Raw genomic sequence first — 14,917 nt, forward strand, 5'->3', positions numbered from 1 at the left:
AATAAAGAGCACAATAAAAACTTCTCCCTCAGGCGCCGAAACACTGTTCAATCACCACGTTCCACCAGTTAGACCAGTCCGAGCAATCAAATCTAATTACATCTTACTCACACCACTTCAGTTCTGGTTTCTGATTGGTCAGAAGGTGTTGATTAATTTTCTATAACAGCAGCTCTGACAGTAGTGCAGCTGCAAATCACAGGTTTATATACAATTAATGCGCTCGTCCTAATACGTTATCGTTTCCATAGTAACAGCTCGTTCACAGGGACTCGTATGGTGGACTGGTATGGCATTTACTGCATATAAACAAATTATAAATAATCGTTGATGTGGTGAAGTTTTCTGTAAGGAGATGTGCGTTTTCTCCGCCTCTCACCTGCCCATGTTGGTGATGGACACTGCATGTGAGCGCGCACGCTGATATTACCTGAAGTAACTCAAAATGGAGCATCGGCTAACTCAAGTGGCACATACAGTGTTATTAATTAATATGTAAATTACTAAACTGTTGTCATATCATTTTTGCAGGTATAGTGATTTTATCAGGAAAAGCTTTGAGTCATGACTGACTGAGCTTCTATTTGCTAGCTAGCTGATATTATCCATGATTTTAATCAAAGCAATGTAAATATAAATAGCTAATGTAACGTAGCAAGTGAAAATATAAGCCTCAGTCAGCATTTACACTCAACCTCCATGATGTTCATCTAGCTCTGACACCTGCAGTGAGTTACCCATCTGAATGGAGAAGTGCTTTTATATACTCCACTCATTCTTTCTGTGGCATTTGTTTAAAAAGGAGAGACTGGTTAACCTTAACACACCACACTGAGTGTTCTCTAAGGTCATATAGTCAATAGTGAATTATTATCAAATGTAGCTAGTGTTAGCGGCCTTGGTTTGTGCCATCACTTCATTCGCTCATGTTGGTTTACTAGTTATAACATCACTACAACGAGCTAGCTTAAGCATCACAATGAGCAACATCCTGGAGAAACTGCAGAGAATTCCCCTCTGAGTGTCTGTTAGAACAGTTTACAGCAGAACAAGACATGGCTTTGCTACAGAACTGTCCAGAGCTTCAGGTGTGTGTTGGAAGGTGCATGCAACTCATGACTCGACTGTCATGACCACAACTGTCAATCACCTCATTGACCACGCCCTTTTATTTATCACCAAATAACTCCTATAAAACACATTTATTGTGAGGAGAAATACTGGCAGATGTATCAGGGTCAACAGAACTTGTAAAAACAACAGAACACTATTCCCAAAAATAATTTTGAAGATGTAACTTAAACTGGAATTTCCCATTTCTGAATCTTTCCCATTCACTAACATGGGAATGGGCGGGGTTAAAAACTGTACCGCAGCCAGCCACTAGAGGGCCTCAGAGACATTCTGACTCCCTGTTATTTTTATATATATGTACATATATATATATTTACAGTCATTACAAAAACACAACATTCTTGTTTCAGTTTTATTGAAATACTCATCAATAAAATGTGCAGTTTCACGTATCGCTCCTCGTTTTCTCTTGCCCCGCCTCCTTGTTTGATGGACAGCTAACATTCTGAACGACTACAAAAGCTCGGCACTTTACGAAGCATCCCTGACAAAGCAAAATAATCTCTTTCATCTCCCGTTTCTCTGTGTCTGGTTGCAATGCCTTCTGGGTAATCTTCCTCTTTAAGTCTGCAGTCGTGTTCAAACAAACTTTACTTGAGCTGATTAAATGCGATGTGGCGATAACGAATACAAGCTAATTAAAGACAATTAGCATAACATCAGAAGATAATCACTCAACTCAGCACCTTCTAATGAGAAGTTGTTCACTTATCCAAGTTATATAGCATCAGTTTCCTTTTTTATACAGAGTTCCTGTATTTTCCAGACTATAAATCAGATTTAAAATGAACTTCTGCTTGGAGAAAACAGCACTTCAGCTCCCCCTACTGGTGTACAATGTAATTTTTTCAACATAATTTTTTCTTTTTACGGTTTTTAAGCTAACGCCCATCACTCACTTATAAACGTGTTCGGTGCTCTTATGCTAGTGCTAACTTCTGTTAGAGCAGATGTGGGATATGTTAATGTTATTTTGGCAGGCAAACTTGCGAAAGTGTTCATTTCTGTCCCAGGCTTTAGAGAAGTACGTCAACCATAAAAGCATGAACGAATAGACACATAAACACAAATACATAAACCGAATGGCATCATGATGAAATACATTCGGATCATTTTTTTAACAAGTTTTACGTCAAACCTGTTACTTACATCATTTTACACGTTTCATGTCATTTATATGCTCCTGAATCCTGAATTACAGCAACGTATGAATCTGAGCAACGTTAAAACAACAAATCCAGAGAGAGAGAGAGAGAGAGAGAGAGAGAGAGCCACTTCCTCTTCCTCCCCAACTTCCTCTTTCTCTTCCTCACCTGTGTGGGAACTTCAGAGCAGAAATCATCTTCATCTGAACACGACTCGAATCCATCTTCAGAATAATACACTTCTGCTGCCTGAGGGTCCTCAGGGATGTCTGACACACACACACACACACACACACACACACACACACACACACATAACAAAAGACTGAAGTATAACGAAAGACTGTAACTCAGAGTGTGTGTGTGTGTGTGTGTGTGTGTGTGTGTAGAGTTTAAATCACTTATTTATTTAAATTACACACCAATTTATTCAACACTCAGTCACTTCATTACTGACTTTAAAGGAAATTCTAATCCAAAATAAATCCTTGAGACAAATGAAAACAAATTAGACTAGCTGTTCAATTAGTGTGTGTTTGGTGTTAGTGTGTGTTTGGTGTTAGTGTGTGTTTGGTGTTAGTGTGTGTTTGGTAGATGAGGCGCTTCATTACTGGGAGATTTCGCACACGCCGCGATTAGGAGACGCTCTTTCATCATATTTGGTCATTTTGTCATTTTTCAGCTCCCTTTGCCTTTTATGGAGTTTTGTGGGTGTGGTTAAATGTTAATCATCTGTGATGTGAGCGCACTTGGTAAATTATGGCTGACTGGCGTTTATCAACAAACTGGTTTTAACACTCACACACAACTTTACGACGATGTTGATGGACACAAGGGGAATAAAACACTGTGAGAACGCCTGAGGAACGATATGATAGGACATGACATGAAAGGATTTTTTTGTGCATAATGTTATGTATTTTCCTGTAGATGAGCAGATGCAAAATTATACATTCAACTAGATTTTTTTAAAAGAAAGTATTTCAAGTTAGCTGTACTTACGATTTGAAATATATAACAAACCTACAATTTTATGTTGAATTTTTGTGTTTAAATGAAGTGATATCATGATAACTGTTAATTGGGATAAAATTAGGATGATATTAAAATGAAATATCAGAGCGCGCACACACACACACACACACACACACACGTGTATGTGCTTCCTGTGTTCACCATCTCATGCCATCGCTTGTTTCAGTGCAGCATGGGTCCTTCAATACCACAGGAAAGAGAGAGAGAGAGAGAGAGAGAGAGAGAGAGAGAAAATGAGATGGAGAGAGATGGAGGAGATGGAGAGAGATGGAGAGAGACAGTGCTCACCATGGGACACTCTACATTTATCGCCTGAATAGTTTCAATTTCTCGAGTTCAGGCCTCCACCTGAGCTCCACACACTCCTGCCAGAGATAGCATAAATGTGTGTGTGTGTGTGTGTGTGTGTGTGTTATCAGCTAGAAAAGAGCTATTTTGTAGAGCCAGAGGCAAGAAACTGAAAAGCATCTCCAGAGACGGAGGAATCGTCTTTAATCCTCGATAAACCAGGCACGAAATTATGAAACTGCAAACATCATTACTGTGAACAGAACAATATGACAATGTGTTTATCGTTATCACGAGGAATAACGTAAGAGGTTTCGCCCTGATAGCAGACGATAACAGACGAGCCAGCGAGCAGGAATTACATTAACAACATCACAGGACGCTTGTTTGCTAGTTGTGGGAATAATGTGTTTTTAAAAGAAAGGAATAAAAATGATAGTAAAGTACTGAGTGTGTGTTACATTTACATTTTGGCTGTGTGTTATTAAGGACATAATAAGAGAATGGAATGAATAATGTGTGTGTGTGTGTGAAACACTCTATAGATTTCTTAGCAAACATTTCAGCTTTGAGTAATCCCAACAGATCGAGTCAATACCTGTCTCTGCATCCAGATGCAGACTGTGTGTGTATATGTGTGTGTGTGTGCGTATGTGTGTTTTGTGAGTGTGTGTGAGCAATTTTGGCCAAATTGAACAGCAGATACAACAAACAAGACCTGAACAATTGACTCAAGGCTCTGTGGAGCAGTGTACAGGATTAAAATGAGCAGAACAGGAACAGGAAGTGAGGAAGACGGTTTCAGCTTTCTAATTGGCTGATGGAGATTTAAGAGGAAAAAAAGTGCTTGGACCCCTTCTGAATCATTTTTATTTTTATTTTTCCCTGATGAACTTTTTCGCCATTGTGTCACTCAGACGTTTTATTGAACAATCAGAAATCAGTCGTTTCTGCCAAAAATCTTACGGTACTCAAAAGAGAGAAAATACAGAAGTGTAAAATGTGATATGAACAGAGTGCGACTGCTAGCTAACACCGAGAGGGGTGTGGTGTTATGGGAAAATAATCAGTGATGGGATGTTGGAAAGAAGCAGAGTTGCTGTTATCACAATGAAGCTGATTATTTACCACAGCAATTTGCCAACTATTACAATTTTTTTTTTATTAATGGACAGCACAACTTATCTTTTTTTATCTGTTTATAGTTACATTTAATGTTGTGGAAAGTCCTTGAAACAAGTTCGTTCCTCTTCTCACTTACGTTACAGCAGCTATAAACAGTCGTTCCCTCACCAGCCTCTCTCTTTTCTCTCTCTTGAAGTTAATAAGACGAAAAACAATGCAGCTTGTCATGTTACTGAGAAACTACAAAGAAGCATAAACTCCTCTCCTGAAGATGTCGGAAAACCTAAAGTTACAGCTTTACCTCTGACTATTACAAAGCGCTGACACTGGAGACTCCTTCCATACATGTTACATAAACACATTTCTCCTTACAGAAAATGTCACCATACCAACGGTTTTTAAATCTGCCATAGAAACATATTAATATAATACTAATATTAACACCTTCTGACCAATCAGAATCCAGAATTCAACAGCGCTGCGAGAGAAAAAAGCTAAATAAAGGGAACTCATGGAGAGATTATGCTAGCAAAAAACTGACCACTAATGCTAGCGAAATGTTTAATAAGTGTAAAATTTAAATGAATGAATCTTGAACATATCTGTGACAAAATTTTTAATTCTAATATGTTTGTGTTAAATAACATGCTGATTATGTTAGAAATGCTTAGAGCTGGTTAAAACTAACTCCGTAACTTGAGAGGGTATATTACTGTAAAACTCTGTGTGTGTGTGTGTGTGTGTGTGTGTGTGTGTGTGTGTGTTTTGTGACTGTGTGAGTAATTTTGGCCAAATTGAACAGCAGATACAACAAACAAGACCTGAACGATTGACTCAAGGCTCTGTGGAGCAGTGTACAGGATTAGCCTTAACTCCTGCATCATTGATCGTGTATTGAGATGCTGAGATGTGATGATGTCATCATTACAAATGGAGAGATCCATGACCCTAAATTAGACAATTTCCCTGATTTTGTAACATATTTAATTAAAACGGCGACGCTGAACGTGTGTGGGCCTGGGTGTTTCTGGAAGTGAGATTTTTTAATTATAACTGCATGAGAATTCCCACCAGTTGGTCCGATGCTCTCTTGGTAATTAAACTTGGCTGGAACTCAAAAGCTTTCGACCACATGGTGCTTTAAATCTACGTTATTATACGGCCTGTTCATCACACATGGCCTGAACACTGATTTCCACTAATCTCGCTTTTTAGTAGAAAAAAATCAGCTTTGTTAAATTAGAGGTTCTGCACCAGATAAATAACAGTGTGAGGATTAGTGGAGGATTGGTGTAATTTAATCAGAGACACTTAAAGATAATTAATAGTGTCAGAGAGCACTTAGAGAACCACAGAGAGAGAGAGAGAGAGAGAGAGAGAGAGAGAGAACTGTTAATGAAAATGTACTGATTCTTCAACGCTGTTATACTCAGTAGTGTATAATAAGGAGGAAATAAAACAGTGCGTTGTGCAGTGACAGTAAAATAATCAGTGATGGGGAGATGTGATAAAGCGGAGTTACTGTTACACCCTGAAGTTGATTATTTTCCTATAATAAGAGTGTTTTATTCCTCTTATACCAAACCATTTGCCAACAACAACAACTATATATGTTATTGTTTCTATAGTAACAGCTTTTATTCATAATAGTTGATATGGTGAAGTGTTCTGTAAAGAGGTGCTTATTTAACATGTATGGAAGGAGTCTCCAGTGTCAGCGCTTTGTAACAGTCAGAGGTAAAGCTGTAACTTGAAGTTTTCTGACATCCTCAGGACAGAGGAGTTTTCACTTCTTTGCGGTTTCTCAGGAACATGACAAGCTGCGTTTTTTTTTATATCTTATCTAAGAGAGAGAAAAGAGGCTGGTGAGGGAACGACTGTTTATAGCTGCTACTAACTTGTTTTGCGTGATGTGTCGTTCTTTAGCGAATAAAAAAGTGGTGTAAGAGGAATGAAATGCTTGGGGACGTGCTGTTATTGGAAAATAATCAACTTCAGGGTGGTAACAGTAACTCTCACTGCACTAAACTTATGAAAAGTATGTGAGATTTTAATCGCAGCTCATTTTGTACTGCAGGAATAACAATTAAATGTGACGTTTCTCAGCGTGAGATCTGATGAGTTCTGATCGTAAAACACTTACAGTCTAAAAACAATTTCAACTAATTCCATTTTTAAACACAAATCGATTTACACTCCGTTCGTGAGCCACCCCTAAACTGCTGCTTTGATGGAGATGAATGGAGAGAATTAAACATGAGCATAGTCTGGGTTAATGAGATCGGGGCTTTCACACACTCGTCCCCCGACACAGAGCTTCATTGATTTTAATCAGTGCTGTTACGGCCCGCTCCGATCACTTATGCAGGAAACTGTTAGCCGGGTTTGGAGTTCAGCCATGGATCGTTCCCTCAGGTCTTATTTGCAGGAACTTAAAGCTTGAACTTCTGTGATTTAGTATGAGGGAAAGCCCACTAGTGCGAAGCGCCGCGTATATTACAGTGGTTAGAGGAATAAGTCAACACACTGAGACTCTGGAGAACATGCTGTGGACTTCTGATGAACTTTTCCATTATGGCAACACAGAAAAGAAGTGAAGCAGAGACTAAAAAATGATAAACAACTCAAACACACGTGTATACACAAAAGCACTGAAAAATCCGTTCCAATCCATTCAATTTATTTATTTGTGGGGGCGGGACATATACATTAAAGAGAGCATTTAAATGGATGAAGACGACACTAGTACAGGACGAGTCATCAGAGAAATGTAACCGTTTTCCCAGAACTATAAAATTAAAATGAGAATACCTTCCAGACTTTTTTTTTTTTGTATTTTTATTTAGTAATATTGTCATACTGGTGTCTGGAACAATAAGGAACAGGTAACAAACTTCTCATAAGAACTCCAATTAGACACAAGTGTGTATTAGTTTAGTTCCCGACCTGAACTCTGCTCACTGTCAGTCTCGATGATCCCTGATACAGTCATTAAGCTTCAGCCAGACACATCGATGTTCCCCAGAGCTCCAGAGAAACACACACACACACTATACATAATACCGAGTGCTGAATCTCAAACCTCTAACAAGTCATTAGTGTGTGTGCTGTAATGACGACACGCTGACAGATTTTCCCAACAACAGTGAAATGCGCATATTTAATGATCTGCCCGAGGTGATCACATGCTGCGACTCCTCTCTCTCTCTCTGAAAGGCTCTTACAGGGAAGATAAACTGAGATTTAAAGCAAATGTGAGCGGAGAACTTCGCCTGTCATCGGTGAGGGAAATAATGCTTTTACTTCCAGTTTATTAAACAGCATTTAAAAATGCATTTCTGCCACAGGCTCACGATTTCATTTAGAAATGTTCAGTTTCAACACGTGGAGTATTTTCCGTTCACATCCAGGTTTTACTTCCTGGTTCCTGTTTTCTTTACTTCCTGGTTCCTGATCATGCCCACTGCTCATTGTTCTCTGTGTTTTTCCTCGTATTTTCTCATTATTGATAATTAATCTGTGTATTTATGACATCATTCCATTTCGCAGAACTATGAGATCAACAGAAGGCATAAAACATTGAAACAATACACATAGGAATTTTTTAAACATGCAGACGTACTGTATTTTTCTGTAGAAACACAATTTAAATCTCACAGTGAAACACTTCCTGTGTAAATCTCAGTGTAAAAAAAGTCATTCTACATTCACGAGCAAGAAAGCCACAGATGCGTGGTCATTTTCTACATACAGTGCATTCAAAAGTATTCAGAACCCTTCATTTTTCACTTTTTGTTATATTGCAGCCTTATGCTAAATGCTTTAAATAATTTTTTTTTACATCAATCTACACTCCATACCCCATAATGACAAAGCAAAAACCAGATTTGTGATAACTTTGCAAATTTATTAAAAAAAAAAAACTGAAATATCACATTGACGTGAGTATTCAGACCCTTTGCTATGACAGTTGAAATTTAGCTCAGGTGCATCCCATTTCTCTGAATCATCATACGAAAACATTTCTGCTGCACTGAAGGTTCCAAGCAGGCTTTCATGTGTCTTGCACTGAGGAGAGGCTTCTGTCTGGCCACTCTGCCATAAAGTGTTGCAGTGATGATTGACCTTCTGCAAGTTTCTCCCATCTCCACACATGATCTCTGGAGCTCAACCAGAGTGACCATCAGGTTCTTGGTCACCTCTCTTACCAAGATCCTTCTCCCCTGATTGGCCTGGTGGCCAGCTCTAGGAAGAGTCCTGGTTGTTCCAAACTTCTTCCATCTAAGAATTATGGAAGCTGCTGCGCTCTTGGGAACCTTCAGTGCAGCAGAAATGTTTTCGTAGCCTTCCCCAGATCTGTTCCTCAACACAATCCTGACTCTGAGCTCTGCAGCCAGTTCCTCTGACCTCATGGCTTGGTTTTTGCTCTCATATGCAGTTTCAGCTGTTAGACCTCATATAGACAGGTGTGTGTCTGTCCAAATCAGGTCCAATCAGTTGTATTTGCCACAAGTGGACTCCAATCAAAGTGTAGAAACATCTCAGAGATGATTCAGAGAAATGGGATGCACCTGAGCTAAATTTCAACTGTCATAGCAAAGGGTCTGAATACTCACGTCAATGTGATAATTCAGTTTTCTGTTTATTAATAAATTTGCAAAGTTATCACAAATCTGGTTTTTGCTTTGTCATTACGGGGTATGGAGTGTAGATTGATGTAAAAATAATAATTTAAAGCATTTAGCATAAGGCTGCAACATAACAAAAAGTGAAAAATGAAGGAGTCTGAATACTTTCTGAAAGCACTGTAGGTGTGTGACACGGAGCTGCCATTTCAGTGACATTTGAATGAACATTTTCTCAATTCTGTGCAAATTTGATCTGATCTTTAATTCTGTTGCATATTATGAAAGTGATTAAAAATCAGTGCATGTCTATGGAGCAGCATTTACTTTTGGAAAGCTGCCTTTCTAAATTCATCTACTATGTGAAGCTTCTTCAGATACTCACTGTTTCTTATCTTCCTAAAAGGTACTTGCTCATGTTTTAACTCCATCTCTGAATAATTTATTTTAATAAAGAGACGGTGATATTACAACCCGCTCTCTCCAGCTCCTGTTCATCACGTCCTTCGTTTTTCTTTCTCACTCTCGGGGAAAGGAGCTCGAATCTGTTTCCTCGTTCATTATAAACCTCTGATTTATTCCGTAACCGAGCGTTAAAGAGAATTAAGGCAAGAACACGTGTTCAGCTTCCCTGAAAACATGTCCCGCAGATTTATTCTCACGACAGCCGAATTCGATTAGGTCGAGGAGGCGGTGTTTGGCTTCCGTTCAGTGCGGCGATGATTAGAACAATCACCATTACAAGCCCATTAGCGTGATGACGGTTCTCCGGAAATAGCACGCTAATTTAGCCTCACTGTAATTTACAGGGTCACTGAACATCATAGACGAGAACAGAAAAGCAAATTTTCAATTTCCAGTCGGAGTGAGTGCAAATCTGTTGATGTAGAACCCGTCAGGAACCGATACTGTAGGCTGCATTTCAAACGATAGAACAGTTCTTGACAATTCATTCTAGCATGTAGTCTGTAATGAGAATACAGCAGAGGATAAAGTATTAGCACCCAGTACCATGGATTAAAGCCATGGTGGCTGAAAAGTTGCCAGATTAAATCATTTTTCACACATGCAAGAGAGAAAATGAGGGCAGGCAGAGGACCACAGAGAAAAAGACAGAGAGATAAGTGTGAACCTAGATATTTATCTCAACAAACTTGAGTCAAAGAAGTTTATGGACTAATGGAAATATTAAGTAACAGAGATTAGAGATGAGCCACTGGTGTAGCGCACATTCAGCGTTGTGATGTTATTAATTTAATATGAAGTGGGTAAAATTTTAACCCTGATTCTGGACATCTCGTAGATGGGTCATTTCAGTCTGAACACATCAGATCAGAGCTTTTTTCTGTGACAGATGGATTCTTCTCTTTCCTTCTGCTCAGAATGTTTCTCTCACATATCTGAGATCTGTTCTGAGCAGACGAGAGTCGACTCCATCTGTGTCGCACATGAGAGGAAACAGTCCTTTGGTATCTTCCCTTAAACGGCGCTCACAAACACCACCTGATACCCATCAGCATGCTACGCACACACGCACACACACACCATCATCATCATCAAAATCATCATCATTATCCATGTTCACTCACCAAAACCTCAACATGTGTCACAAATCACACACTTGGTGAGACACACGATATACTTGAACCACAAATAAATAAATCGTGGAACTCAAGATGTATGTAGTGAAAAGGGGCGGAGCCTGCAGAGGCTACTGCAGTTACAGTCTTTCAACCGTTGAGTGACACTAGCGAGTGACGATGCTGCAGATGGTTATTCATTTTCTGTGTACGTGAGCGACACAGAAAATAAGCAACATTTGAACTGCGGTTTTTCTCAATTCTACGCAAATTAGGTTTGATGCTCTAAGGAAGCGGCAAATCTGAACGAAAGGCTCAAATGATCCTTCAGCTCATGTGGTCTGACATTTTTTCAGTTCACCGCTCACAACTTTAGTTCCATGTGCATGACCTCTCATTAAATATGTATGGAGACATGAGGAAGAAAATAAAGCTCAGACAGAAGAGGCAGGGATTGGTGGTGACTCTGCGTAGCTAGTGCAGTTAGCTCGGTTTGCTAAGCTAATCTGGGAATGAAGATAATACGAAGCCGATCGTGTATCACGTAAATCAAACAAACCATACAATTTTCACACTGATTAGTGTGTTTTTTAATTTGTGTGTTTAATTAGAAGATGTATATAGCTACTACTATTTCATATCGGAACTAACAAAAATAAAATGCTGGACAGGCCACGCCCACAAGCGACGAACTACAAGCAACACAAGACCAGAAATCATCTTCTTGTCTCCTCCTGTTTTGCTGAGACGGATAAGATGTAGTGCAGGAGACATAAGTGTAGGAGATGCGGCAGGTGTGGGAGACGCGGCAGGTGTGGGAGACGTGGCGAGTGTGGGAGACGCGCTAAGTGTGGGAGACGCGGTAGGTGTGGGAGACGCGGTAGGTGTGGGAGACGCGCTAAGTGTGGGAGACGCGGTAGGTGTGGGAGGCGCGGTGAGTGTGGGAGACGCGGTGAGTGTGGGAGACGCTGTAGGTGTGGGAGACGCGGTGAGTGTGGGAGACGCGGTAGGTGTGGGAGACGCGGTAGGTGTGGGAGTCGCGGTAGGTGTGGGAGACGCGGTAAGTGTGGGAGACGCGCTAGGTGTGGGAGACGCGGTAGGTGTGGGAGACGCGCTAGGTGTGGGAGACGCGGTAGGTGTGGGAGACGCGGTAGGTGTGGGAGACGCGGTGAGTGTGGGAGACGCGGTGAGTGTGGGAGACGCGGTAGGTGTGGGAGACGCGGTAGGTGTGGGAGACGCGGTGAGTGTGGGAGACGCTGTAGGTGTGGGAGACGCGGTGAGTGTGGGAGACGCGGTAGGTGTGGGAGACGCGGTAGGTGTCGGAGTCGCGGTAGGTGTGGGAGACGCGGTAAGTGTGGGAGACGCTGTAGGTGTGGGAGACGCGGTAGGTGTGGGAGACGCGCTAAGTGTGGGAGACGCGGTAGGTGTGGGAGACGCGGTAGGTGTGGGAGACGCGGTGAGTGTGGGAGACGCGGTGAGTGTGGGAGACGCGGTAGGTGTGGGAGACGCGGTAGGTGTGGGAGACGCGGTGAGTGTGGGAGACGCGGTGAGTGTGGGAGACGCTGTAGGTGTGGGAGACGCGGTGAGTGTGGGAGACGCGGTAGGTGTGGGAGACGCGGTAGGTGTCGGAGTCGCGGTAGGTGTGGGAGACGCGGTAGGTGTGGGAGACGTGGTAAGTGTGGGAGACGTGGTAAGTGTGGGAGACGCGGTAGGTGTGGGAGACGCGCTAAGTGTGGGAGACGCGGTAGGTGTGGGAGACGCGGTAGGTGTGGGAGACGCGCTAAGTGTGGGAGACGCGGTAGGTGTGGGAGACGCGGTAAGTGTGGGAGACGCGGTAGGTGTGGGAGACGCGGTAGGTCTCGGAGTCGCGGTAGGTGTGGGAGACGCGGTAGGTGTGGGAGACGCGGTAGGTCTCGGAGTCGCGGTAGGTGTGGGAGACGCGGTAGGTGTGGGAGACGCGGTAGGTGTGGGAGACGCGGTAGGTGTGGGAGACGCGGTAAGTGTGGGAGACGCGGTAGGTGTGGGAGACGCGGTAAGTGTGGGAGACGCGGTAAGTGTGGGAGACGCGGTAAGTGTGGGAGACGCGGTAGGTGTGGGAGACGCGGTAAGTGTGGGAGACGCGGTAGGTGTGGGAGACGCGGTAAGTGTGGGAGACGTGGTAAGTGTGGGAGACGCGGTAAGTGTGGGAGACGCGGTAGGTGTGGGAGACGCGGTAAGTGTGGGAGTCGCGGTAGGTGTGGGAGACGCGGTAGGTGTGGGAGACGCGGTAAGTGTGGGAGACGCGGTAAGTGTGGGAGACACACAATATACTAAGTGTAAGTGTAGGAGACGTGGTAACAAATAATCAGGACTCTAGGAGCGCACTGATGAGCAGGAATGGCTTCAACCTCTGTACTTGTGCAGCGTGTACTCCAAACACTAAAACACACAGCGAACATAAAAAACACAGCTAGACAGTTACCATGTTCAGTGAGCTGCTCTCCCATTGGTCCAGGATGGCTGCTTGGTGTAGCATCCTCTTGTCTGATTGGCTGGATTTGTCTCACTGTGTCCTCAGCTTTCTCCTTTAGATCAGACATGAGGAGAGAAATGATTTATAATTACAGCAACGTGAAATGTTTTTATTCATTCATAATATTTTCATTAAATTATTCCATCATCTATCTATCTATCTATCTATCTATCTACTATTTATCTATCTATCTATCTATCTATTCTTTTCTTTCCTTTCACGCACACAGACCCACAGTGAGAACGTTGATGCTGACTCTTTGGAAGTTTTTGGACCGGAGCTCGATCATGCGCTGCTGATTTTCTTTATATTTCTCCTCCACAATATGTCTGTATATAAACACAAACCAACACACACACACACACACACACACACGTTCAGACTTCAACACAACACCCTTAATTACCCATACAACAACAACAATATTTAAGAGAAAGTTTACAGTGGATATAAGAAGTTTACACACGCCTCTTAAAACTGCAGGTTTTTGTGATGTAAAAACTGAAACCAAGATAAATCCTGTCAGATATTTTCTACATTTAATGTGAAATAGTGACCAACAATTCAAGTGAAAAACTAATATAAATGTTTTAGGAAAAAAAAGAGATCTAAATCCTATCAAAAACCTGTGGAATCCCTCACTCTCTGATAGATCTGGAGCATTTTGCAGGGAAAAGTGGAATAAAATGACCAAATGAAGATGTGCTAAGTTGTTAGATTCCAAAAACACTGAGTGCTGAATTACAAGCAAAAGCTGCTGTATACTGCTGTATTCCAGGATACTGTATGTTTTTTCTTTTCTTTTTTTCTGAAACGTTTCTGTTTGTTGTTCATTCGAGTTTTGTTGGTTGCTGTTTCACATTAAAGGTGGAAAACAATCTGACAGGATTTATCTTGGTTTTATTTTTTTTACATCACAAAAACCTGCGAATTGACAGGGGTGTGTAAACTTTTTATATCCACTGTAGATAACGTGTCAAAATCTTTCTCAGCAAAAACTTTTACGTATTGAGCCAAAAATGTGCTCACGAGAAAGTTAAAAGAGTAAAACAGTAACCGTCGTGTTTTGTAACGAGTAATCTGAAGGTTTAAATAAAAATGTAAAGAGTAAAAAGTATTTTTTTATTGAGAGTGTTCAAATAAAAATCCATCAAACTATAAATCCACCAAAATAATAATTAAGTAGAGCAGCAGTAAGCACACACACACACACTCAGGTATTCTGCACCCCTGAAACACACACAGGACACTTAGCACAGCTGATTAGCGTGGCTTCTCGAGCTGCACTGTGCTTTATCGTTAGCCGTGTCTCACTTTAGCTTCCTGGCTCTGTCGTCAGCGGCCTGCTGCTTCCTCAGCCTCATCCGCTCTCGAGGACTCATCTTCTCGACCTCTGACCTTTCCCTCAGCGTCTGCAGGTGCACTTTCTTCTGCCTGGGGAGTGAAATGATTTCTAATTACAGCAGGAAGTGT

At 41.7% G+C, this 14,917-nt stretch overlaps 1 protein-coding gene across 4 annotated transcripts in view; it reads right to left on the minus strand.

Annotated features, from left to right (window-relative positions):
- Positions 1-14,917, minus strand: part of nek11 (NIMA-related kinase 11) — a 54,455-nt gene that overhangs the window by 12,793 nt on the left and 26,745 nt on the right. For all 4 annotated transcript variants that reach the window (XR_008300738.1, XR_008300737.1, XM_053227968.1 and 1 more), the window contains exons 10-13: positions 14,759-14,878; positions 13,680-13,773; positions 13,394-13,496; positions 2,448-2,548 (exon numbers count right to left, since the gene is read on the minus strand). Coding sequence is in view for 2 of the 4 variants with exons in the window: in XM_053227968.1 (XP_053083943.1) it covers positions 2,448-2,548; positions 13,394-13,496; positions 13,680-13,773; positions 14,759-14,878 (418 nt within the window). In the remaining 2 variants the exon portion in view is untranslated. The remainder of the gene's footprint in view (positions 1-2,447; positions 2,549-13,393; positions 13,497-13,679; positions 13,774-14,758; positions 14,879-14,917) is intronic.

This window comes from Pangasianodon hypophthalmus, chromosome 22, assembly GCF_027358585.1.
Source record: "Pangasianodon hypophthalmus isolate fPanHyp1 chromosome 22, fPanHyp1.pri, whole genome shotgun sequence".
In the NCBI taxonomy this organism is placed as follows: Eukaryota; Metazoa; Chordata; class Actinopteri; order Siluriformes; family Pangasiidae; genus Pangasianodon; species Pangasianodon hypophthalmus.